General features: G+C 45.2%; 1 protein-coding gene across 2 annotated transcripts in view; it reads left to right on the top strand.

Moving 5' to 3' along the window:
• The first annotated feature begins 3,541 nt into the window (after positions 1-3,541).
• The window catches only part of Ano6 (anoctamin 6), a 187,564-nt gene continuing 165,173 nt past the window's right edge, over positions 3,542-25,932 (top strand). Inside the window, exon 1 of one of the 2 annotated variants that reach the window (XM_028869300.2) lies at positions 3,542-3,788. In XM_028869300.2, the coding sequence (XP_028725133.1) occupies positions 3,716-3,788 (73 nt within the window). In that variant the 5' untranslated portion in view covers positions 3,542-3,715. The remainder of the gene's footprint in view (positions 3,789-25,932) is intronic. The other variant, XM_028869301.2, reaches the window with a different exon arrangement.

Here is a 25,932-nt window from a genome sequence, read left to right as displayed (position 1 = left end):
GTTCCTTAAAAGTCAGGAAGTGAGCCTCCTCAGTCTCGGGAAATTTCTTAAACTCACAAGATTCTGAAGCCCCATCCGCCAAGGTTATGCAAACAGCAACAGTGGCTGAAGAGAGATTTCCCAGGTCTGAGCGGCTGGAAGAAGGTTCGGACCTGGTGAACGACCCACAGGTCATTCAGGGAGCACCAAGGAAGCAGCGCTCTAGGGATGAAGCTTTCTTTCATCCTCACCTGTGCTGGGGGATGGGCTCTTCAGTGATGTATCTGCCTGTAAGCCATCCCTGCTCCTGTGAGTAATTCCAATACCCAGAGTCCAATGGAGCTGTTACTGGGGCTGTTATTGGTTTTTCATCTGATTTAAGGAGACATTTGCTCATGCCTCTCCAGAAAGTCACACAAGAGGTACAAGACAAAAATGTAAGGTGCTGGAGAGATGGCTCGGTGGTTAAGACTAGCACAGCAACCCATGTGGGACAGCTTACAACTCCAGGTCCAAGGGACCCGATGCCCTCTTCTGGCCTCCTTAGGCACTGCACTCAAGTGCACAAATCCACATACAGATACTGCATATACAAATAATTAAAAGCATAGCTTAAATATTAGAATTATAAAATGATATAAAAATAATAGTCTTCTGTTCAAAGAGCATATAAGGCCTAGCTGTGGGGTCTCCATTCCATCAGGTGCTGGTCTGACAAACCGTACTTTGACAAGGGACAGAAGCCAAGGCAGGTATCTCTCCTGGCTTTTCCCTGCAATCCATATGCCTGAGATGGTGACCTCTGTGCCTGGACATGAGTGAGACATTCCTTACTCCTTAGTCTGGGTGATTTGATTGTGGTACTGGCAGTCCAGGTGAGGGACAGCTGCCACCATGCCTCACCGTGACTTGGATCCTTATGCCTGTACCCAGACTTCCATGGTGGTCTCATGTATGCTAAGGACGACAGGCAGGGCAGGGGTGTCCAAGAAGACAGCTGACTGCTGAGATGCTGAGAGCTCATTTCACAGACAGACAGGGAAGTGATAGGAAGTGGAATCACACATAAATGGAGGCATTGTTCCATCTGACCTCACTGACAAGATAAAATTTCAAAGACAATGTTATTAAGACATTCAAGCCGGGTGGTGATAGTGCACGCCTTTAAATCCCAGCACTGGGGAGGCAGAGGCAGGCAGATCTCTGCGTTGGAGGCCAGCCTGGTCTACAGAGTGAGTTCCAGGATATCTGGGGCTACACAGAGAAACCTTGTCTCAAAAACAACAACAACAACAAAACAAAACAAAACAAAAAAAAAAGAAATTCAAGATGGCAACTGTAGGGCTTTCAAAGCCAGGTATCAGGAGCTTCGGGATATAGAGGCACACTGATTGAATGCCCACAGACCTCTTGTTTCTTGTGCTAGATAGTTAAAATTGTAGAACGGCATCAGTTCTACGGGGAAGGAGAAGAGGGCTGAAGACAGGAGCCAGTGAAGTACCAACATTCACAAGCTGGGCCAACAAAGCGTCCTTATGGCTGAAGACGAAGAGGGGAGAAAATAACTCGGTCTGCGACTCCTCACTTGGAAAAGCTACAAATACGCTGGCCACACAATTGTGTGAGCACTTTCTCTCACAAACTATATATAACACAGACCATTTTTTAGGGTCAACGGTGTGGCTCCTAAATAGGCCTATTCTTTGGATTATTTTTGCAGCATATATTGATCAGTTGAAAAACCAATGCATGAGAAGAACTGTAGGGAATGCATTAACGGATGAAATGGGTGGATATTGGTACTTCACTGGCTTCCATCTTCAGCCCTCTAATAGCTAATAATAGGCTCACAGCTGGCCTAAGTAAATAATTCAATTTCCTTGTGGCAAAAGCCATATCTACATAAAAGACTAGCCATGTTTGCAACATTCATCAAGAAAGACAGAAATGGAATCTCTAAAATCTGTGAAAAATTCCAAATGACTCACTGAAACTTATCTCAGGATCAAACCCAGAACTTTTCTAACTATAAATTAGCTCTGAGCAAAGTCCCGGGTCAGAAAACCCAAAACGTTTGCTGAGAACTGTGGCAGGTCAGTGATGAGACTTGGAGGCTTGGAAGTTGTGGTAAGGAAGTGCCACTGGAAGCAGTTTATGAGGAGCTCACAGCACAGACCCCCCCTAACACAGACTGTCTGTGTGGCTTCAGACCAGATGCTTGCCCACTGGTTTGGGACTCAAGGGAAAGAGGGTGACAACTGTGGGCTTGAGGTGAAATGATGAGTGTACAACATTTAGAAGTGTATGCAGCACGTAAAAAGCCCCAAGTTAAGCATTTGCTCAACGAAGAACGTGGAAAGTGCTTGTGTAACCCAAACACATCTGGAGCTGAGAGTTCAGTGAAGGCACCCCTCCCCCTCCCCCCTCCCTCTCTGTCCTGAAGACCAACCAGTCTTGCTTCAAAACCCCCTGCTTCAGTCTCCAGAGCGCTGGAATTAGAGGTCTAGTTGGGATTACAGGCCATACGGCCATAAACAGCACTACAGGTCATGGCTGTCTGTCTGTCTGTCTCTTTCTTCTCATCTCAATTATCTCCAGAGCTCTGCATTTACTTTTATGTTAGAAGTAGTCTTCTTTACTAAAACTGTAACCTAAGAAGCAGGGATAGTGTTTCCTGGTCATTTTCTGAAGAGTAATACGTACTGTCTTTTAGTGCATATTCGTGGTTACATTCCTACGTTAATATTGATCTCAATGTTTTTTTTTTTTTCTTTCCCGTGAGAACATTAAAAATAACTATGAATATAGGTCGGTGTAGCGTGCTCTCCTAGCATGCCAGGGGTGCTGGGCTGGATTCCCAGCATCTGAGAAGGGAAAGAGGAGGAAGAGTAAGTATATGAGAGAATAAAATACGAAGTCCAGTTGGCGTCATTGAGCAGTGCTGGGCCATATGACAGGAATGGGCTCAGGAGGCAAGTGCTCCACCAGAGAGTGAGCTCCATCCCGGCACTGCGGAGAAACGACTTGTCACCAGCGTCCTTGACAGCAGCTCTGCAGACGGGCCACCCAAGGGCCCTGCAGTTCTGCTTCCCAGCGTGTTGGGAGCGAACTCCCTTCGTTTCTGCGCCCCAGAGTCCTTGAGTTTTCAGGGAGGCATTCCTTCACTCCCTGCCTTCATTTTTTCCCCTTTCGTTTCTTTGTTCTTCCTGGTACCGTGCTTTCCCACATTGCCCTATTCCAAGAGTTTACACGTAACTGTGACGCGTTCGGCCTAGTCCCTGGCTTTGAGGTCTGATTTGCATCGCCAGCACCCGCTGCACCCCGCGACCACTCCTTGCGATTGCTCTCCTTGCGCACGTGTCCGCTGCTCCGCAGCAAGCTGGCACATTCTGTCGCCTTGCCATTCTGCAGAACAGTTTAAAGCCCTTGCGAGCTCCTCCGAGGAGTCGGCCTGCGTCTGCAGCTGCAGCGCGTCCCGCAGGCGCAGCAGGGCAAACCCAGCCTCCCCCCACCCCCCACTTCCTCCTGGGCGCCCCGAAGCCGGGGCGGTTTGATCTGGGGCGGGAGTGGCGGCGTCTCTCTGAGCATGCTCAGTCGCTGGCTGCGCGGCTGGTGAAGCAGAGCGCGGGCGGAGTGCAGTAGGCTGTGCCGCCGAGAGGGCTGAGCGGAGCTTGCGGCCCGAGCCGAGCGGAGCCGAGCGGAGCCGAGTAGCGCCGAGCGTCGGTCTGGGGGAGACATGCAGATGATGACTAGGAACGTCCTGCTGAACATGGAGCTGGAAGAGGACGACGATGAGGATGGAGACATCGGTGAGTGCCCGGGGCCGGGGCGCGGGGATCCGGGGCGGACGCCTCTGCTCGGAAGCCGCGGCTCAGAAGCAACTTCAGGGCTTTTCCTGTGCCCGCTACGGGGCGGTGTTTCGGGGTCCCTGCTCCCGGGTTCACGACACACCTGATCCGGTTCCGCGGAGGCCGCAGGCTACACCGCACGCCGGTCCCGCCCGCAGCCCGGCATCGGCCCGCAGTGACGCAAACAAAAGGGCTGGAGCGGCGAGCGCGGGGCAGGGACGCGGGGCGACGCCGGGCGGAGGACGGTGGCTCATTTCCACCAGGCCTCCTGGATGTCAAACTGTTCCTCCCCACGGCCTCCAAACACTTTACAAAGTAAATTTAGGAGTTGGGTGTGGCGTTTCCTTCCTCTCAGATTTTACCCCGAATCATTTAAATCAAAGGAATTTGATAACACCCGGGTCTAGGACAAACTTGGGATCTCACGCCAAGACTTAGCCTCGACCTTTCGTTCTGACAGAGCGATTTGCCAGGTACTCATCTTTGGGGAGAGAGCAGACAGTATTCCTTTTCAAAGAGGAGAGAAAAGTGCGCACAGGTTGACCTCCTTGGCGCCTCACACTGTTAAGCCCAAGTTTCTGATTTACCAGACTTGTGCAAGTTAAGTAAGGCTCTGTACCTGGCCGCTGCCGGGCACAAGATGTAGGATGCGGCTGTTTGGTGGGACTGGAATAGTAAGTGACCGTTACGTAGGAGTACCATCCATGGGAGCGGCGTTAAAAAGTTACACTCAAATCAACACAATCAGTTTCTTAGGAAAATATTCATGTCTGCCCTAGCGAGGTACTCAAGCGAGCATCAAGCCGGAATTAGAAGTTGACCTAAGCAAGAGGCTCACTGTAACTGCTTGGCGCCATCAGATTTCAGTTTAGAAAGAAAATCTAATTTGGTCTAGCCTCTGTTACATGATTAGGCATCATAGGTTCGTCTTCAGAGCCTGGCAGTAGGCTTTGCGTTTAGTGACCGATGTGATTCAGGTTTGTTCCATGAAGTAAAACAGCAGGTGTAGTTAACTACCTCTGCCTCTTCTTACCTTACCCTCCAGTATTTAGATTGATACTTTAGTGTAGATAGTAGACAACCGATTTTTTTTTCAAGCAACAAGTATTTAAGCAGGTTCTGCCAAGTTTTGGTTGTTCTTTATTGAACTATAATTTGAATGTGGAGTACAGTAACTTTTGTGTCAGGAAATGCTTTACCATGCCTTACGTTTATGTCATATAAATGATAATGACAGAATGATAAGCCTTCTTGGGGGTTACCGAGGTAGGCTGACAGTGCTTTAGAGGCTATTACAAAGTAATGCTAATTTCCAGCTGTGGGGGACGATGAAGATTGTAACTGCAACCTCTGCCTCGAATCTTGTAGTGTCAAAGCTCTTGACTGATATATTTCTTCAGTCCGCCTCACTCCTCCGATAGTTGTAGTTTAAAGCATAGTCGGTATTAGTGTTTTCTGTGGAGTTTCTCTTGGCTTTACAATTCGGAGCAGGAAAATGACTTTGCCATGAGGCCCTGACGTTATCCAAGGCTGATTGCAAGCAATGAAACTCAAACATTTTAACTAGATGATGGTATCATAGATGTTTCCCCTACATGTGTGAAGTCAAGCCTTCTGGGAGACTGTGTTCTAGAGCTTTATAAACATTAGTTCAGGTGGATCTTGAAGCTGTTTGGTACTTAGGTACCAGGTGGACCTCCTTTTGCAGAACCGAGGTCCCATGTGGGGAATTGAAAATGGTAAACTTCCCATGGTGTCTGTCTCATTGGCTTACGTCATGGCCACCGGAAATAAAAGGCGTGCTGGTGAATGAACCCATGGGCAAAACTTGTCCTCTCCATTTCAGCAGAAATCTCATCTAGGCCGCAGTTGCCGAAGTGCCCTAGCGGAGACGGTTATCACTGCAAGTGCCTGGCACTGCAGAGGACTGTCCCTGACAGTCTCCACACGTCCTTCCCCACCTCCAGTTAGTCAGTGAGTTGACTCAGCATCATTTCTTCTTGATTTAAAAAGTGATAGAAACAGGACAGACGGGATGGACCACTGGGTAAAGGCATCTGCCACCGAGCCTGAGGAACCGAGTTCGATCCCCGGGACCCACGCGATGGAAGGAGAGAATATTCTACACGGTATCTGACCTTCATTCATGCATTGGCACTCAGCCCCCTCGCCAAGCCCCTTAAAAAGTGATAGCAATAGCTTTCGTGGTAGAACGTAGAAGCTCTCGATGAATGCATCTCTTTAGCGCTTCTCACTCACCAAATGGTTTGTATAGTAGTTTTTTCTTTGTTTGTTTTTTAAGTTTTTATCTTCTTGTATTATCTATGGTTCAAACTCTGCCAAGGGAAAGTGGTTCCAGACATGGGAGCTATGAGGAAGAACTCAGGGTTCAGATGGATTGGTTTGATATGGATAGTTGATTGGTGGGTTTGACTTCCTAGTTAGGTTAGATGGTAGGTGGTTGAAAGCTTTAGGTTTGCCATCTGTCTCCTGTAGTTGACTTGGTGATTTCTCATCCTGGATTGTCATGCCATTTGGGAAGTGGAGAGAGGAGGTGTGAGATAATGGTCCGGCCATTCCTCTTCAGACTCTGTTCTCTTCCACTGCTACATTCTTAGAAAGACATCTACTGTTCCCTTGGTCCATTTCATGTTTAATCACCCCCAGATCTAGGTCTAGTCTGTTAGGCCTCATCAGCATTAGTTGAGCAGCCCTCCTCTGCTAAATACAGGAGGGTATGTATTAGATCAGGGCAGGATGCACCCCTTTCCCAGGATGGGGTCCCTTGAAACAGGATGCTTGTAGAGGGTGGCTTTATTGAAGTGTGTGCAAAACTGTGGAAGGACACTTCGCAGAGGAGGTGGCGAAGCTGTGGGAAGTCTGGCCCATGCAGCTGCAGGAAAGGCAGGAGAGGTTTCTGGGGCACAGACACTAGGGTGGAAGGGCATGGAGTGACTGTCCTGTGAGGAATTCCCTAAGCATCTGAAAGATCTTGATTCACCTGGAACTCATCATGGAGAGAGCAGATCTGCAGCTGGCAGCGTGCTGGGAAGCGGAGGAGGATGGAGAGGGTGCTGCAGACCTTCCCAGGATTTGGGTGTAGACGTGGCTGTAGTGATTCAATATGAAGGACTCTGTCCTGGAGCTTAAGGAAGGAGGGCCGTCTCTAAGCAGCCGATTCTAGCTGGAGTACTTAGTGTGACTGCCCCTCTGGAGTTGAGGGATGGGAAGGATGGGCAGTGTGGGGTGGGGTGCTGGTGTCTGTTAAGTCCTGATTTTTGTGGCTGCTGTGGTTTAGACCATTGCTTCCAGCGCACCTGCCTCTCTTTCTCAGCGACTCTTCCTTCTTCCGAGCCTATTGCAAACTCCTGCAGATATCGCTGATACGCCGTCCCTCGTCGACCCCCATGCGGTCTCCCATCCCCTGTTTCTTGGTTCTAAGTACTCAGCCTTCATCCTGGCTTTGTTTGTCTCTGTGTTTCATTATCTCTGCTTTTGTTATCTCTGCCACTGAAGTGTAAATTTCTTAGTGCTGGGTGGAGTTCACTTAAGTCTTGTAGAGATTTTATAAACTATCTCAGATGTTGTCTCTATTCATAAAGACAACATTTTTTTTTTTTAAAATCATGTCTCTTTCTCACCCTCTTCTAAAATATAAGTTGACTTTGAGTTTTAAGATTGCAGGGCTTAGGTAGAAGCCAATCAGTTAATTACTGAAAGAATGAATGAAATATATATATATATATATACACATATATATGTATGTTTGTATATATACATATATATAGTAAGAGACTGTGTCTCTGAAATAATAAAATAAAAATAAGCATATATATTTATATACACACACATATATACACATATGCATATGTATATATATTTGCTTATTTACTTATTTTTATTTTATTATTTCGGAGACACAGCCTGTTACAGCCAGGCTGCCTTTGGACTCAGTATGTAGCTGAGGCTGGCCCTGAACTCCCGATCCTCCTGTCTCTGCCTCCTGAGAGTTGAGATTACAGGCATGAGCCACCGAGTGACTCACGCCCGTAATGACCTAACACAATGCTCAGCGGTTTTATGGCTGTGTAGAGTTCTCGTCTGTGTTATCTGAAGAGCACATACATTCAGTGGTTCCGCTTTGTTGCACCCCGTATGCAGCAATCTATCACTAGCTCTGTAATCGAGGGGTGTGTCAGGAGAAGTCCTGGTACGGAAGTGATACCAAGGAGAAAGCATGGGACCTTGCTGATCTAGCCGTAGAGAGGTGTGGGCAGCTGAGCCAGCTGGGGAGAGATGAGAAGATATGGGGATATGATTCCCCAGTGATGTAACCCCCAAATGAACCCAGTTCTGTCTCCAACTTAAGTGACATTCGTGTGTGTGTGTGTGTGTGTGCGCGTGTGCGCGCGCGTATACATACATACATACATACATATATGTGCATTTTCTTTAACAAAAAGATGAGAGTTTAAAACAGTGATCAAAGACATTTTCTCCTTCAGCCTGTGTGCCACACCTAGTTCCACACCTAGTCATGACTTACCATCCACATTCTAACGTTGAAGTCAAATAACAGCTTTCTGAAAGATCCTCTAGTCTCTCTCCTCTTTGGCAACCCATTGTTTTGCATGTGACGAGAGAGCTCTAAGAAAACTGCTCTGAAAGAGTTTGTGTGAGGCCGGGGCTTCTACATATGGCATATGTTGCTGGTTCCTCAAAATTTTTTTTTCCACCCTGTAGAAGCTAAGAAATTTAGATCAAACTCTCCCACAGACATTTCCATTAGAGATACGGTTTTACATTCTGACATTTGTGGGAGAGAGTGCAGCATTAAGAATTGCGTACTGATGCCGGGCGGTGGTGGCGCACGCCTTTAATCCCAGCACTTGGGAGGCAGAGGCAGGCGGATCTCTGTGAGTTCGAGGCCAGCCTGGGCTACCAAGTGAGTTCCAGGAAAGGCACAAAGCTACACAGAGAAACCCTGTCTCGAAAAACCAAAAAAAAAAAAAAAAAAAAAAAAAAAAAAGAATTGCGTACTGCATGCCTAAGGTAAAGAATGATACCGAACTCTGAAGGTGGGATTTGTAACAGGGTAGATTGGGAAGAGTGGATTTTAGTTAAAGTTACCCTGTAGCTGTCCCTTTGTTTCCCATTAACAGTACGTCTTGACCAAAAGCTGTTGTCTCACTGAGGGACGCTCTATGTTACTCATCATGATGCCCTTTCACACAGTAGGTGCTTCGAAAAACATTTGTTATTGGGCTGATTTAGTTTCCATGCTATATGATTGAAACTGCCTGATCCACTTTAGACGCAGTGCCTTCAGGCCTGGGACTGCGTGAAAACAAAGAGGCACATCTAATTACCTCCAGCCAAGAAAATGTGCTTCTGGACTGATTCGTAAATGTTAGGGCCCAAAGTGTGGGATTTTAAAGTAGCCAAGTGAGGGTGTCACACTCGTATCGCCGTAATTGTGGAAGCCCAGGCCTCTCGCACACCAGGCCGGTGCTCTGCCCCCAAGTCACTCCTGGCCTGTGGCGTTACTAGGGTTCCTTTTTGGTTTTGCTTAGCTCTGTCTTTCCGGCTTTGCAGCGAAAATTAATTGGCCTCCCTCCTGAGAAACAGCCAGTGTGAGGAACATCAGATGAATGTGTCAGCAGTGGAGGATTTGGGGCGTGGGCCAGAGGGCAATGCAGATGTCATTCAGCCAGAGGACTCAGCGGAACTCGCACAGAGACACACTGAAGGGTTAATGACAGCTTTCACTGCCTCGGTATTTATGGGTGCCCTGGCTACATTTCTGCATACCAATTGATAGATCTTGCTGCAGGAAGTCATTCAGCAGCCAAAAACACAAATAAAAGAAAATGTATTCTTTGGTGGAGTCAGATGTTGCTTTTATATTTAGGATATCAGAACTTTTATTTTAGGATATCAGAACTCTACAATTTGCCACATTATTTTAAAATACAAACACTTAAGATTTGGGGGGAAAAAGTATTGATCTTTTAAAGTTTCTTTCTTTCTTTTTTTTTTTTTTTTCCTGTAAAATTTCTTTTAACTTTGATGGAACTTTACCCTTGGGTCAAAAGTCATATGAATTGGTGTTCTTTTACAAAGTACACGTATGCAAATTAAAGGCTTATTTATAAAGTTTGTTTTGTAGAAACCAAGATTCTGTTTACATAATTGAAATTTTATGATCTCTCCAGACATCGTAGCTAGATGTTTGAAAGAATACATGCCTGGCTTTGCACACTCAGAATGACGGCTGAGTTTTTCTTGTGGCATCATCACATAGACACGATCTTAAACATTTTCTTTTCTTTTCTTTTCTTTTTTTTTTTTTTTTTGGTTTTTCAAGACAGGGTTTTCTCTGAAACATTTTGTTTTCTTATTTGTACTGTTTTTTTGAGAAAAATCATTCTAAAGAGAAAAACAGTAGTACCTAATTTTAAACACATTAGCGCCTTATTGCTTTTAAGGTTTTGCTCTCATTTGCATAATATTTGAAATAGTTGCGTTCATTTGAATCATTTTATCTCTTTCTGTTACTTATGAAACAGGTCCTGTGTGTTTCAGTTGTGTAAGACACAATTGGCTTTTTCTGAAAAGAAAAGCCAGGATTTCCCAGTAATATGTAAAGAAATGGGTATAAGTGTAGTAGCTTTAGATGTTCCTTAACGAGGAAGAAAAGTCGATTTTTAGGAGTTTCTTGGTTTCTTTGGGGCAAAGGCAATTCTTTTTTTTTTTTTTTTTTTTTTTTTTTTTTTGGTTTTTGAGACAGGGTTTCTCTGTGTAGCTTTGCGCCTTTCCTGGGACTCACTTGGTAGCCCAGGCTGGCCTCGAACTCACAGAGATCCGCCTGGCTCTGCCTCCCGAGTGCTGGGATTAAAGGCGTGCGCCACCACCGCCCAGCAAGGCAATTCTTAAAGAGGGTAGAAGGAAACTTTATGGAAGAAGAGGGCGCCTGTAAAGACACTTGCTGCCCTCATTACGAACTGGAAGGCAGGAAACAGTCTTGAGTGACATGTGAGTTTGTGTCAGCTAGCACCTGGTAGGATTCACCTGGAGCCTGTCACCTGAGGCCAGCTTCTCACCTGTCAAAGCCTGTCCCTTCAGCCCTATGAGGTGGATGGGAGGATGTAGGATGACATGTTTAGAGCTGGGATGAGGCCACACACACACACACACATGCGTACACATGCACACTCACACACACCTGCTCTTCAGTAATCAGTACTAGGAAGAGGACACACACACACACCTGCTCTTCAGTAATCAGTACTGGAAAAAGGGCACAACACACACACACACACACACACACACACACACACACACACACACACCTGCTCTTCAGTAATCAATACTGGGAAGGGAAGAGGACATAACACACACACACACACACACACACACACCAGCTCTTCAGTAATGAGTACTGGAAAAAGGACACCATACACACACACACACACACACACACACACACACACACACACACACACACCCCTGCTCTTCAGTAATCAGTACTGTTCTCTCTCTTATTTACTCACCCACTTCTCAGAAACTATGCATCAGGCACCATGCTGCTCAGCAAGGCTACAGTCTCTAGCCACAATGTCAGTAATGTAGTCAATTCTTTTTTTTTTTTTTTTTTAAGGCAGTCATGGGAGCTGCTACTCCTAACCTCTGATACCACTAGACTTTCCTCTGAACCACAGCTGCCTGTCTCTATTTTATCTTGTTATGTACCCAGGAGCTCAGTGATTGGCTGGCTGAGGGCAGTCATGACAGTGGCTAGTCTGCAACCCTGTGTGTTTAAAGGTAAGAATTAAGGAATAATACCCGACAGTTTCTGCAGAGGTAATTACTGGGTTTTTTTCCTATGTAGTTTCACAGGCTGATAATGTTTTCCAAATACTAGGAAGCATGTTTCAACAGTAATTCTTCTTAGGGAATCTTAACTAAAGGCTGTAGGGGTTACTTCGGAGTAGGCCCCTTAATACATGGCTGATGAAATGTGGTTATAGCTCCATCAGTCTCTGTGGCACATATCATCCCCCAGTGGCTGGCAGAGAGTTTCCCGAGGAAGTGTGTATCTGCATAGCAAGTGAGGAAGGGAACATTCAAGTAGGTGACTGTGGTGGTCGGAATGTAATTGGCCCCCATAGACCCAGAGGGAGTGGCACTATTAGGAGGTGTGGCCTTGTTGGAGGAAGTGTGTCACTTGAGGCGGGCTCTGAGGTTTCAGAAGCTCAAGCCAGGCCCAGTGGCTCACTCTCTCTTCCTGTTGTCTGAGGATCTGTGTGCAGAACTCCTCTTCCAGCATTGTGTCTGCCTGCAGCATGCCACCATGCTTCCTGCCATGACGATAATGGACTGAAAACCCCTGAACCTGAAAGCCAGTCCCCAATTAAATGTTTTCTTTTATAAAAGTAGCCATGGTCTCTTGGTGTCTCTTCTCAGCAATAGAACCCTAACTAAGACAGCGACTAGCTTTCATTATAAACTAGCTCTTGGAACATGATAAGAGAAGGAGCCAGCCGAGGATGAGAACTGGTGAGATTCTTAGTGGTCAGAACTCTTTGTGATCCCCACTGTCAATGTGAGAAATACAGCATCACGTTCACTAGCCAACAGAGGCCAGCCAGTCAGGAACCTTCTGAGAGGAGGGATAGGTTTAAAACACTCCAACTTTCCACTCCCTCAACCTTGGAGTCTTCTACCTCTGTGTATGCAGAGAGCATCCGTTTCACTCTCCTTGTCCCTGAATGTCATATAGAATTCAAGGTGGTCTGGGTCTTGACCTCCTCAACGACATTCTCCGCTCTGTAGAGACTTCCAGGGCTATAGGGTTGCCTTGGGAATTGATATGGATCTGGAGAGGAAGAGGGACCAGGCCACATAATGGAGGAGTCATCCTTCCTTCCTAACCCTGGAAAGTGTGGACCAGGTCAGCCAGGGCTGGAATTGAGGATGAAACCCTGAATTAGCCTACAGGGCCTTACTCTGTAGATGGGGAGGAAAGGATGACTCTCCCCTGTGTGGAAAGATTGTATCTGCCATCTCTTAGTGATAACATCACTTTCATTTGGCCGGTGGTGTGGACTAGTGTCCTGCCATGCTTTGGCTAGCTATAATGCAGACCAGTAGCCCTGTGCTGGCCTAGGGTCTGGACTTTGGCTGCCTGTGATGTGGACGTAGTTCCTGAGTTGTTGTTCTGTTTGCTTTTTTCATCTTGTGTTGGCTGCTTGGCCTTCTCAGGTGCTCATCAGTTTTCTCAGAGTCTTCTATCATTTGCCTCCATACTTCTTCAGATGCCTTTGCCTGGCGCAACACAGAGATGGAGAACATGCAAGTTCACAATCTGGTCCAGACGTTGACCAGCTCTGTGACCTTGAGTGATCGACGTGACCTTCCTCTGTAAAATGGGGCGAACATTAGAACACATGACATGCAGGGTGTGGGACTATCAAATGAATGACATCATTTGAAACTTTTACATACTTTGCAGGATTGCGATGCCTGCTGAACTAAGCCCTCCACAATTGCAAACTGATGTTGCCAATCGTTTGTGTAGCTGTTTTTAGCTAAGTCTGAACCCAGGATTACCTCTTGGTTGTTCTGTAGAAGTTTCACCTTTTCCCTAAGCCAGTGATTTCTACTTCCACATCCCATCGTCACTTTGTATTTTATATTTCTTACTTTACTATCCTGAGGACTGTGGTCCCTAGTGGGCAGCATGGTGCCTGATGATAGTTTCTGATGAGTAAATAAGATGAAGATACTGACTGCTAAAGAGCTGGCAGCTGACTGGAAAGCTAGACCTCTTGGAGAGTGACTGGCCCTTGGGCATGCCAGTTACAGGATTACTACAACACAATGGATGGTTCTTGGCCTATCGGCCAGTCCATCACAGTCATTATGAAACAACTAAAATAGGAAGAAGTGTAAGTGATTGGGGTGTTCAAAAGCAGGTAAGAGTTTACAGTAGTAGATGCATTTCATAACAAGGTTGTATCACCTTGATATGATTTTAGTAAGAAAGATATGAGGATCTAGTGTAAAGGGTCATTATGATAGATGCTACTTTGATAGCCTTTATTCTAAAAATGTATAAGAAATAAGACCATAATGAAGTATAAAATGTATTCTGATCATACTTACCCCACACTTACCCCTCCAAGTTCCTCTGGGACCATCCAATATGTCCCCCTCTCAACTAAGGTTTCGTTCCATATGACCCTCCCTACTCCCCCCCCCCATTAATTAACATGCCGAGTCCAATTAGTGCTGCCTGAATAGATACAGGTATTAGGTCATCCACTGGAGTATGGTCAACTACACTCCCAAAGAAAAATGACTTTTCCTTCCCCTAGCTTGGGCCTTGGGAGCCTCTCATGGTCCATGCTAGAATTTTGTCTGACTTGATCCTTAGGTCTTATGCAGGTGACCATAACTGTAAGTCCCCACCTGTAATGACTGTCATTCACAACATTTCTCCCTACTTCCTCACCTCCAGGCTACATTCCTTCCGTCCATTCTTCCTTGATTCTCGCTGAGCCCAGGGTGGGGACATTGATGTAGATATTCCATCTAGGGCTGAATACCACAGACACTTGTTCTCAGCACTTGGACCAGTTAAGCATCTGCATTGGCTCTTGCCCACTGCATGAGGGGTCTCTGACCAAGGATAAGGGCATCACAGACATACACGGGGGGTGAGCTGCTGGCATAGTGCACCAAGTTGGGAGGTGAGGTTCCCATCAATTTTTACTTATTCTAATAGTAAATAGTAAATAAATAGTAAAGCTTAAAAGTTAAACAAAAGCAGTTAAAAGACACAAGTAAGCGCAAAGGAAATCGATAAAGTAAAAGGCACGAATACACTATCTATATTATCGCCCCTGTAGTTTTAATTCTTTGGAATTTAATGATAGCAAGAGTGAAAGCTCTATGTCATTTGCAGGATAAGTATAAGAGACAATGCTTTCTCATTCTGTGTGCTGAGAAGCTGGGGGAGATTTGGTCTGTATCCAGTTGCTGGAGCTGGACTGTAGGCCACCCCATCAGAAGCACCAGGCTGAGGAAAGCTAATGCATTGCATCCTCTTGGGGTGAGGGAGAGCAAAGTGGAAGGCAGAGGGGAGTTAAGACAGTTTGCTTTACATTTCCGCCTTCTTCCAGTGCAAGCGCCTTCCAGCGTAAGGGACTTGCAGTGTAAGCGAGCCTGATTTCTATCCTTCAGTCACAGGGCTTGGAGTCCAGCCTCTGCCACGAGGGCTTCTCACGTTTCCTGCCTCCATTTAAATGTAAATGGTGTTTAGTGACCACTGGGTGCAGGCTCTATCTATAACAGGCTCATTGCAGCCTACAAATCATAGAGGAGACGCGAACACTTGCAGACAAGCCTTTCATCATGCTCAGGGTAAGCAAACACCAAAGGCTTTGCAGCAATCGGGTAATCATGGTTTTCCTGGGCGTTCCAGTGGCCTGAGCTGTGGCTTCTGGCTCATTTCATACTTCATGTACTTATTTTGAAGAGTTCAATCATAGATAGTGTTGACTAACTTAATTTGACCAGAAAAGTTTCTTTGAACTCTGACTGGATTGCTAGCAGTGAGCCCTGTTTGCAAACTAGACCTGTGGGTTTTTGTTTTTGTTTTTGTTTTTTTTAATATCCATATGCATAGAGATTTCATTTATGCCAGCACACAAGAATGGTCTCACCTTTCTGTTCGTATTAATTCGGTAAATGTTTACTAAAGACCTCCTCTAGGCCATCTGCTCTGTAAGGTCTGAGGATACAGAAGCACATAGAGATGGTTCCACCTTCAGTGGAGTTTGTAGTCTAGATGTGATACATCCAATTCTGCTCATTCACCTCAAGTCCACTCAGTGCCTTCTGGGTACTAGGTGTGGTGCTTGGCAACTAGGAAATAAGCGGTAGATAAGATAAACGGCCCCTACCCTCAGCACATGGACCTCCTGGCAGGCTAATGCAGACCTATCAACTGAGTTCAGCAAGTTATATTTAAAGGTTGTAAAAGGAGAGCAGACCGGGATAGCACAGTGAGAGATCTTGGGTGTGCCCACCTCTAGCCAGGGGAGGAGCTTTCACCGGGGGATGGCTGGCAGTGCAGCTGTTATTTTCATGATGCTAAAAATAACGTGATCTTAGCGGAGCATCTTTGAAAAGCAGGGCTGGGAGAAGGCTCAGATGTACATTTGGCGAATGTGTGTGAAACCCTGCGTGTGCTTTCAGGCTTCCAATTCCAGTTGTCCTGGGGAATTGGCCAGGCACAGGCTTTGCTTCTATCGATTTCTGTGGCTTTTAATGCACCTTGAAGAGTACTGTTGCTCACCGTCCTAAGCCCCACCATTCCTTGGTGTGTTGGCTGCAACAGCCGCACTGGGTTAGAGGCAACAAAACTTGGTCAGATCCCTTCCCAGTGGCTTTCCAGTTCAACTTAGCACAATCCTCTCCCTTCTGTAAGTTTTAAAGGAGAGGGTGCCGAGACCGTAGATGCCATCAGTTCTGTTAGTTCTCCTGAGTTATCAAAGGAAGAGGAGAGACAGTGGGTACAGCCATCCCCTGCACCCAGTCTGTTCCTCTCTTGACCTCAAAGGCATGGGGACCTAGAGGAGAATACATCTTCTGGATTCTCAGCTAAGACCACGTTCTCTTTTTCTGCTGTGTTTGCTGAGCGGAGTGAGTCACTTCAGTTGGGAGGAGGAGGGGGGACTGACTTTGCCGGGAGTCACGACCAAGCCCATGAATCAGGAGCATGAATCAGGTCCTGTGATGGGGGAAACCCCACAGGTGACTGTGATGCTCTTCTCCAGCGTCTCCCTCCTAAAACCTCGGCTGGGTAATCTCTCTGTAGAATCCCTTCCCTGTGAGTAGTCACAGCATCTAGAATAATATGGAAGGGACAAAGTAAGGCTTGTTTTCTTCTCAGTTCATGGGGCAGGAGGGCATGAACCAAACGCTCTTTTTCATTTGCTATTAAAAAAAAAATCCCTTCTTTTCCAGTATTAGGATTGTTCATACTAGAACGACACCTCAGTTTACTTTTATATCCATTGCACGTGGTCCTTCCCAAACGGGAATCTTCTTATAGGTGAAGTTGAGAAAGCGTGCGAGGTACTGATGCAGCCTTCTGACATGCTTTTGTCTGACCGTGAGCCTGGCTCCAGTGATGCTTTGGGTTATATTTTTAAAGTTCACTTCATCTCTAGTGATATGCACAGTTAACTGTTAAGCTTGGCAGATTCAATCCTGGGTGTACCTAGCACCCACAAGCAGGCGTAGGCCGTTTCCAACACCCCTTCCTCCCTTTTACTTAGCTTCTCTCCTCAGTCCAGGGGAGCGTTTTAATGACCTCTCCTGCAAACCAAGTTTGCCAGCTGTTGGATTTCACGTAAATGGAACCGAGTGGAGTATAATAATTTTTCATGTCTGGCCTTTTTCACATTGAATGGTATTTTTGGGGGATGCATCTGTGTGTGGTTATCTATCCCTGTTAGTCCAGTGTATTTGAACTACAAGGACATCTGGAAAAGACATTTTGGGTTAAATCTTAAAGTGCTACCTAACATTACTCTTTTTCACTCTATTTAAAGTCAGGCATTTGGGGGCTTGGTTATTTTTGTAATCTCATCATTAGCTCACACAGTGCTTTCACCTATAATAGGAAGTTACTAACTAAGTTGTTGGGGGGGGGGTGGGAGATGGAGGAAAAGGAATGAACTCATGGCTCATTATATAGAGACTCAGATTTTAATTGCTTTGCTCTCTGAATCCAAACTCAAAGTCGTTTTGCATGCTATCCCTGAGTGAGCATGCTGCTGGTGCTCATGTGTGATAACACGCCATCGAGAAGGGCGTGCGGGTTTGTTCCTTCTGCACAAGAATGCCAAGTATAATAATTAATTTTTCCGAAAGGTCAGCACTTATTGTTGTTTCTTGACGGAGGCATATTTTAGATGGATATTCTTAGCCTCATTTGGTAACTGAAGAGCCTCCAAGCACCCAAAACTAAAACTGGCCCATTCAGTGTTGGCCCCAGATATTAGATTCCACAATATTTGTCCAAGCCCATGTGTTCCCAGTTCTCAGAGAAGTTATTTGGCACCCATGCCGGTTTCCCTGAAGTGTGACTCATGATTTCTTGAGTCTGGTTTACACTCTTAGTCATTTGCTGCCTGAGTTACAGAGAGGGCAAGGAGCTGTCTGAATCAAACGGTTACCCCCATCCACACACACTCCACCTAGAGCTAGCTCTTGGCTCCCACTTCCTAGCGGGGCCACACCCCAGTCTGAGGAACCAGTTCTGGCTTTATGTGAGAAGCCTTGAAGGGCTCAGTACTTACTATTAGCCCAGCAATAACCCTGAGTTGACACAGTTCTGGTAATATTGCCTGCCTCCCAGCACATGCCCCCATGTGTCCATACTCCTTTCTTGGAAGTGTTTTTTCCTCGGCTTAGGTCCACTGGTTCTGTCTGGCTCTGGTTGGTGTCTTCTAATTGCCTTCTTGCCTGGAATCCTTGTCCAGTGTGATGCTTCTTGCCTCCTGCTTGAGGCAGACCAGATAGGGGCCTGCCTGTCTCAGTGCCCCTTATTGGATTTAATAGTTTATGCTGTATCGCAGGTCCCCTCTTTACCTTCTACACCCGTGGTTCCCGGAATCTTGGGGCCAGATCGCTACCAGATTGCCATTGTGTTTTCATTGCCCTTCCTCAGTCAGGCTCTGGCTGTTGCGTGTGAGACGGTGAAAAGAGTATGAGAGACTGCGCCTCAGCTTGCCGCCTGAAAGAGACCCGGTGCTTACTAGGATGTGGGGAAGCCACATACCTCCTGGGCATAGTAGAAATGTGCCTCTGGGCCAGGTGTTGGTGGCGCACGCCTTTAATTCCAGCACTTGGGAGGCAGAGCCAGGCGAATCTCTGTGAGTTTGAGGCCAGCCTGGGCTATAGATTGAGTTCCAGGACAGGCTCCAAAGCTACACAGAGAAACCCTGTCTCAGAAAACCAAAAGAAAAAAAAAAGAAGGAAAGAAAGAAAGAAAGAAAGAAAGAAAGAAAGAAAGAAAGAAAGAAAGAAAGAAAGAAAGAAAGAAAGAAAGAAAGAAATGTGCCTCTGGCAGCAAACAGGTCCGTGGAGAAGCAGCTCCCTAGGACCTGGCGACCTTGAGCTGCATGATTCTGAGCAACACGAGGAAGACATGCTTGTGGGGCGTGCTGCGGGTGCCTTAATCCTGCCCCTGCCACTGACAAAGCTCTCCTCCTCTGCATTTTATACTGTGAAAAGTGGACATTTTCTCAGTCTTCGGGAAAAGCCCTCTAGTCCAAAACCACCATCATTTAGTAAACGACTTGGAACCCAAAAATTGTGAAGGACTCTTGACTTTTTCTTACCCTCGTGGAGGTTGATGCCTCTTCCTAAGGGATCATTCTGGAAGAAGGGGGCAGAAAGAGTGTAAGAGCAGGAGGTGGTGGATGACCACAGTGTAACAGTGTTTTCTGGACACAGTAGGCAGTTGCACATAGGAAATCTACAGCCCCTGAGACAGCCTGCGCAAGACCTGTGTAGGCTTAGGCCAGATAAAATTCCAGCATGCAGGGCAAGGGTGTGTGTGGACATCAGATAATGGCAACTGATAGTTGCCGGGAGAGGAAGAGTTAGGTTTTTTTTAAGGGTGTAGCCCCTAGTGGGTAGACCACCCTCTTGTGAAGGTCACACATCTAAGGGTATATGGGCAGCAAACAATGTCCTTGGCAGGTTAACAACAACAACAACAACAACAAAAAGGAGGATGTAAAGTTGGGTAAGAAATGGGGGGAAGGAGCTGGAAAGAGTGTGGGATGATTATGATCAAAATAAAGGGTATGAAATTCTTGGAGAACTAATAAAAAACGAGGAAAGAAAAAAGAAAAAGAAAGAGTTCTGGTAGCTTCTGTCCTTAGGAGCCCTTCAAGTGGCCCTTGTGGGATCACACTTGAGACCATCTTTGTGGGCAAGTGTCTCTCATTATTCCTACATTCCAGTAGAAGAATTACTTCAGCTGCATAAGGGGCATTGGAAATGAGAATATTTCTTTTGATCCTTTGTAGTATCTTGTAGTGAAGTCATCAACTATTTCAATGTACTGACATAAAATTTAATATACTGTTTAGTTTTTAATATAAAAATCAGAAGCATAACATTTTTTATTGATTTATCATGTTAAAAACAAAGTTTAAATTGATTTTCCCCCCTCCTTCCTCCTTGAGTTATTGTCAGTGGCTTCTTTTGTAGAAAATACCCTCCTCTCATTAATCTGCTTTTTCATTGTCTTCCTGGCAAATGTGTTTTAGATTTCTGTCTAGTCCAAAGCAGTGGGAACGACGACTCATTAGGAGACTTTTCTAATGCTGGAATCTCTGAATTGCAAAATGACTCTGTTACATAGTGACTTTGCAGCCATAGTAAGCTGTTGACTTTTCAGAGATTTTTCTTTTTCTCATTTTTGAAGATGAAATGAGCTAATGGATGTCCATGGCTATAGACCCTGGGGCCAGCAGCTGTTTCTATTGGCCTGATAATGTAAATCTCATGACTTCAAATGAAACTATTGTAATATATAAAATAGCTTCATTATAGACATTCATTGAATGGGCTCACAGCTAATTACTCTGCCTATAGAATGAATCTGTTAATTACAATTTTGCATAGATTCTCTTGGGTGGGATTCCAGAAGTTAGATTGACATTTTAGTAAGAAAAAAAAAAAAAAAGAAAAGAAAAGCCCAAGATTATTAAGTTGACAGTGATAGCATATGGTGCATTAATATTACTAATAAGCATTACTTGTGTTACTGAATTAGGGTCTGGAAATACCAAGAGGGAAATTAGCTTAAAACACTGAATTGCGAAGTCTGTCTGTGTGTAAGCACACAGTACATCTTTAATTGATTTTTATTCCTCTGGTGACTTCATTCAGTTAATACTGGGGCTCACTGTTCTTAATGTTATGGTAGGAATGAATTAAAATGAATATATTCATTTACCTTCTGCAGTAAGTGATTCTGATCAGGACCATTCACCAGCAGCCTTCTTTGAAAGCAGCGAGGGACTGAAACCCAGGGGAAGTTTGTTTTGTGGTTTTTGGTTTGCTCACACTTTCCCAGCCTAATCCCTTTTTGAGTTCTTCAGGATTTTTTTAACCTGGGTCAATAGAGTGCTTGAAATATTTCTATATTTGAGAATTCAAGTCCAAATAAGCATTGCCACAGGGAGGACAGAGCAGTAGGCTGAGGTCCTGGGGCCTGAGAAGAGGAAGCTGAGCAGTGGCCTGTGATCATGTGGAGGTGGATATACAGGCAGTCCTGTTGGATTTGGGGAGTCGCTTCTTGTGAGTTAATTATGCACTTAATGATCACCAAATATAGACTTGTTTCCTTACGAGTGTTTGAAAGTAAACAAGGCAGTGGTTGGTCTGACTGTAGACTAGATGACGTCACCTGGTTCGGTCTCGTCTTTATAAGGAGGTCCTTTAGCCCAAGACTGAGGCTTGTGTTCGTGCCTGTGTTAAAAAGGCTGGAGATGTAAGTGGAGGGGGCAGTATACTCAGTGTCTGCCATGAGCTCTCTGTTTGGCTTGCAGTACCCACCCCTGTCTCTTTTTAGAAGAGTGAGAGCATTAATCCCACAGTGAGCCTCACCTTCGTGACCTCATCTGACCCTAGTTACCTCCCAGAGGCCCATCAAATTGACAGCTGGGATTTCATGATGTGAAGCTCGGAAGGATACAGTATGTCTATACCATCTAGTTACAGATATAAGCATAAACAAATAGAAGCAGTATAGCTACTTGATTAGCTAATATCCTGGCATCTTAGTCATTTTTATTTCATTTTGTTTGGGATGCAGTCTCATGTAGCCCAATCTGGCCTCAAACTTCCTATGTATTGTAGGCTGACCTTAAATTCCTGATCCTTCTGCTGTACCTTTTCAAGTGCTAGGATTACAGGCCAGCATGCCCAGCTTAAATTTTATTTTATTTTATTTTATTTTTTTATTTTTATTTATTTATTTTTTTTTTTTTTTTGGTTTTTCGAGACAGGGTTTCTCTGTGTAGCTTTGTGCCTCTCCTGGAACTCACTTGGTAGCCCAGGCTGGCCTCGAACTCACAAAGATCCGCCTGCCTCTGCCTCCCGAGTGCTGGGATTAAAGGCGTGCGCCACCACCGCCCGGCTTAAATTTTATTTTTAAATGTATATTATCTCATTTCTATTTAATTTTATTAATGGCTTGAAAATTCCTGCTAAACTCCCCCTGGGTGGAAGACAAATGGAATAGTGTAATGAATTAACAAGAGGAAAAACCCAACCATGGGTAAATCCTGTTATGAGGTCATCCTTTTCCTGATGTTCATTTATGATGGAGCTGGCTTCATTTTGGCTCAGTTAGGGCACACGTGTCTACTTAGGACAGATGTATCAAGTTGGGAGGGCATCGGTTGGATGGACAAGTGAACTGAAGTGCAGAATTACCCTGTTACTTCTAACACGGTTTTGTTATTTCGTTGGGAAACTTATGTAGGCAGTTAGACTGCTGTTTTTTCTGTGTCTATAGAGACTATATGAGCTAGGAAAAAGAACCTGTGAAAACAAGAACTTTTTAGAAAAACAAAATTAAAGCAGGAGTTTGGAGTTAATAGACCAGAAGGATTGTGGAGGAAGATCTAAACACAAGGTCGAGATACACTGTTATGGCAGAATGCCATCGAGTCAATCTTAGAATTCGCTCTAGGTCACACTGTGCCCCCCCCCAGAGCCTATTGGGGGCACATGTGTTGCTGGAGTCAAAGCTGTTCCCCCGTCAGATGGTAGCCATTCCTCAAGTTGAATGGCAGCCTTGATGTAGCATGTCACGCCTCCCAGGTCCTCGCCTCCTCTAAAGCTCATCATATCTGCTAGTGGCACCATGTAGGACTTTGGGGGAACATAAAATGACAGCGTAGACATCAGCCTGCTTCGAACGACTTAATTGCGGGCTAATGTAGAGAATCATCCCAATGGCTGTATGTCTTAAGCCTGGAAGGCCTGGTAAATAAAATAATGTGGTTTGAATCAAACTCTGTTTCCATTTCAAAGAAGCAGAACCCCAATATGCATAATTAAAAAAAAACACATTGTTTTATTAAGATAGTCCTACCCCACAGGGCATTTCTCCATCCTGTCACACTCATGAAATATTCAGAGATAGTTTTAGGTTGTACTCTGTCTTGTTTTGAGTAATTCTTCTGAGATATTTATTTCTTTAGATTACAATCTGTCTTTTTGATTTTGGTCTATTAAATATTCCGCAACTAATAAAGGTTTGCAAATTCAGAAAATTCCTTTGAGAGCATTAGAACTCTTCTCATTCCTGAATGTGCTGTGGAACAGTTGGAAATCAGTGTTTACAAGAACTGATCTGTTGGCAGGGCACATAGTTCCCATTCTAAAGTATCTCAGCCTCCTTCTTTTCAAAGATTTATATTTTTATCCACCCCTGCCCCTGTGGTGTGTGTGTGTGTGTGTGTGTGTGTGTGTGTGTGTGTGTGTGAGAGAGAGAGGGGGGGGGGAGGGCGGGCCGGCCACCTGTGAGTGGGCATCCTTGGATGCCAGAAAAAGTTGTCGGATCCCCTGGAGCTGTAGTCACAGGGTTGTGAGCTGCTGCCTGATGTATGTGCTGGGAACTAGACTCGGGTTCTCTGGAAGAGCAGTAAGCATTCTTAACTGCTGAGCTATCTTTCCAGCCCTCTCTCATTTTAAGGCAGGGTCTCATGTAGTTCAGGCTGGTTTTGAATTTACTATATAGCTGAGGATGGCCTTGAACTCCTGACCTTTCTGTCTCTACCTTCCAAGTTGTAGTAATGTATGGGTAGAGAGATAGGTATTTAGAGTTTGATACTATGATGTATGATACTATACTATATATTTGATACTATGCCCATTTAGCCAAGTAATAATAGTAGTACACTCCTGGGGCCTATGAGCTCTTCAGCCATGGGTTCTTGGCCAAATTTACAGTGCCAGACATGGGTTTCCTCCTGTCTACAAGGCCTTAAATCCAATTCGAAGGTGGTTGGTTTCACCTATATCTTTGGTGCCAGTATCACTCTAATCGGTGGGTCTTGCCGGATTGGTCATTACCATGTGTGTACTTTGAGAGAGAACGCAAATGAACAAAATTAATACTCTGTTCTCCATTCCTTCTTGCCCATTCTCCTGCCATTTTTGATTTTCCATAGTGTTTTAAACTTGTATTTTATTCAGACTATCTCTTAGAGGCCTTCAATCACCACCTACGCTTTGAAATTTTGTTGCTTTAGGAGCATGAACACTTATTGCTGAACACGTGGTGCAGGCCTGTAACTTCTACACTTAGGAGGTGGGGGGAAGAGGGTGAGGTGTTCAAGTTCATCCTTAGCTACCCAGTGAGTTTGAGGCTAGCCGAAGTTCCTTGAGATACTGCCTCAAATGAAACAAAACAAAATACATTGTGATCTTGAAAAGCAGAGTTTGGAGAACTTTCTGTGGGCCTCCCTTGGGGCTGGGTGTGTGGTGCACACCTTTGATCCCAGCACTTGAGAGGCAGAGGCAGGGGGATCTTTGAGTTAGTTTCAGGTGGACTTGGTCTACACCGCAAGTCCCAGAATAGCCAGCACTACATAGAGAGACCCTATCACAAAGAAACAAACAAACAGACAAAAAGCAAGGGCCTCCCTGGGGTGAAGACACAGGGCATTTACCAACTTTGTCATTTTCAGCATGTAGACGAACACAGAAAGACCGTTGAGAGAATTCAGTGGCTTGAAAGCGGGTGGAAGTTTATGTCTTCTACTTCTGTTTCCATAATTTTGAAGTTAAATGAAATGCTTTGAATTAATTTTTCCTGGAGACCTAGATTTACTCTGAATATAACAGGAAACAGAGTAAAGGGTTTAAGGAATTGTTTATGCAGATAATTCATAGTTACCAGAATATTATCAGTGTAATTGTATTTTTCAGAGGTTTTTTTTTTTTTTTTTTTTTTTGGTTTTACGAGACAGGGTTTCTCTGTGTAGCTTTGCGCCTTTCCCGGATCTCGCTCTATAGACCAGGCTGGCCTCGAACTCACAAAGATCCGCCTGGCTCTGCCTCCTGAGTGCTGGGATTAAAGCACTCACCACCACCACCACCACCACCACCACCACCACCACCACCACCACCACCACCACCACCCGGCCATTTATCAGAGTTTAAGTGAGCTTTTTAAACAACCATTTTGTGAAGAATTGCCATTGCCTCTTAGGCAGGGCCCATACTGAAGTTTGGGTGGCCGTCAGTGTTCGTTGACGCTCACTTTGCACTGTGGAGGAGTTTCATTGCCCAGGGCCCATAACTATTGGAATTTGTGGGGGTGGGGGGTAATTTACTCATCTCTTGAACCAAACGGTTCTCACGTTTTGCTGCGGTTCAGAGCTAACAGTACGGATGTGGAAGGCTAGCATGAAATGAGATGCTTTGGGGTTGGTGCATGACCAAAATACCTGACAGATAAGCCAAGGGGTGGAAGGTTTCTCTTGGCTCACAATTTCAGACAGCTTTCAGTTCTGGAAGTGAGGCCATGTAGCAGGCAGGGGTGGCTCTGTCTTTGACCACAGGAGCAGATGCCAGCAAATGATCACATGACACAGACAGGAAATAGAGACTGCGGCTGGAACAGAGGTGGGAATAAGCTTCAAGGGTTTGTTCCTAGACGCCTGCCTCCACCATCCTACCCCTGATGTCTCACAACCACAGTGTCCCTCTGTGGGGGACGTTGTAGATGTCAATCATAGCAGGCATCTGTTTTAGTTTTTGTACTTTATTGTATTATATTGTATTTTGCATAGGGCGATTTAGTTATTGGCATACTTAAAAATAGATATATGAGTAAATACTGGCTCTGAGGAACAAAATTAGTCAGGCTATGACTTTTTTTTTTTTCTTATTTTTTGTTTTTTGTTTTTCGAGACAGGGTTTCTCTGTGTAGCTTTGCGCCTTTCCTGGGACTCACTTGGTAGCCCAGGCTGGCCTCGAACTCACAGAGATC

The sequence above is a fragment of the Peromyscus leucopus genome, chromosome 20 (genome assembly GCF_004664715.2).
Source record: "Peromyscus leucopus breed LL Stock chromosome 20, UCI_PerLeu_2.1, whole genome shotgun sequence".
NCBI lineage: Eukaryota > Metazoa > Chordata > Mammalia > Rodentia > Cricetidae > Peromyscus > Peromyscus leucopus.
The sequence above is the reverse complement of the archived record's forward strand: the minus strand, read 5'-3'. Positions and strand labels throughout refer to the sequence as shown.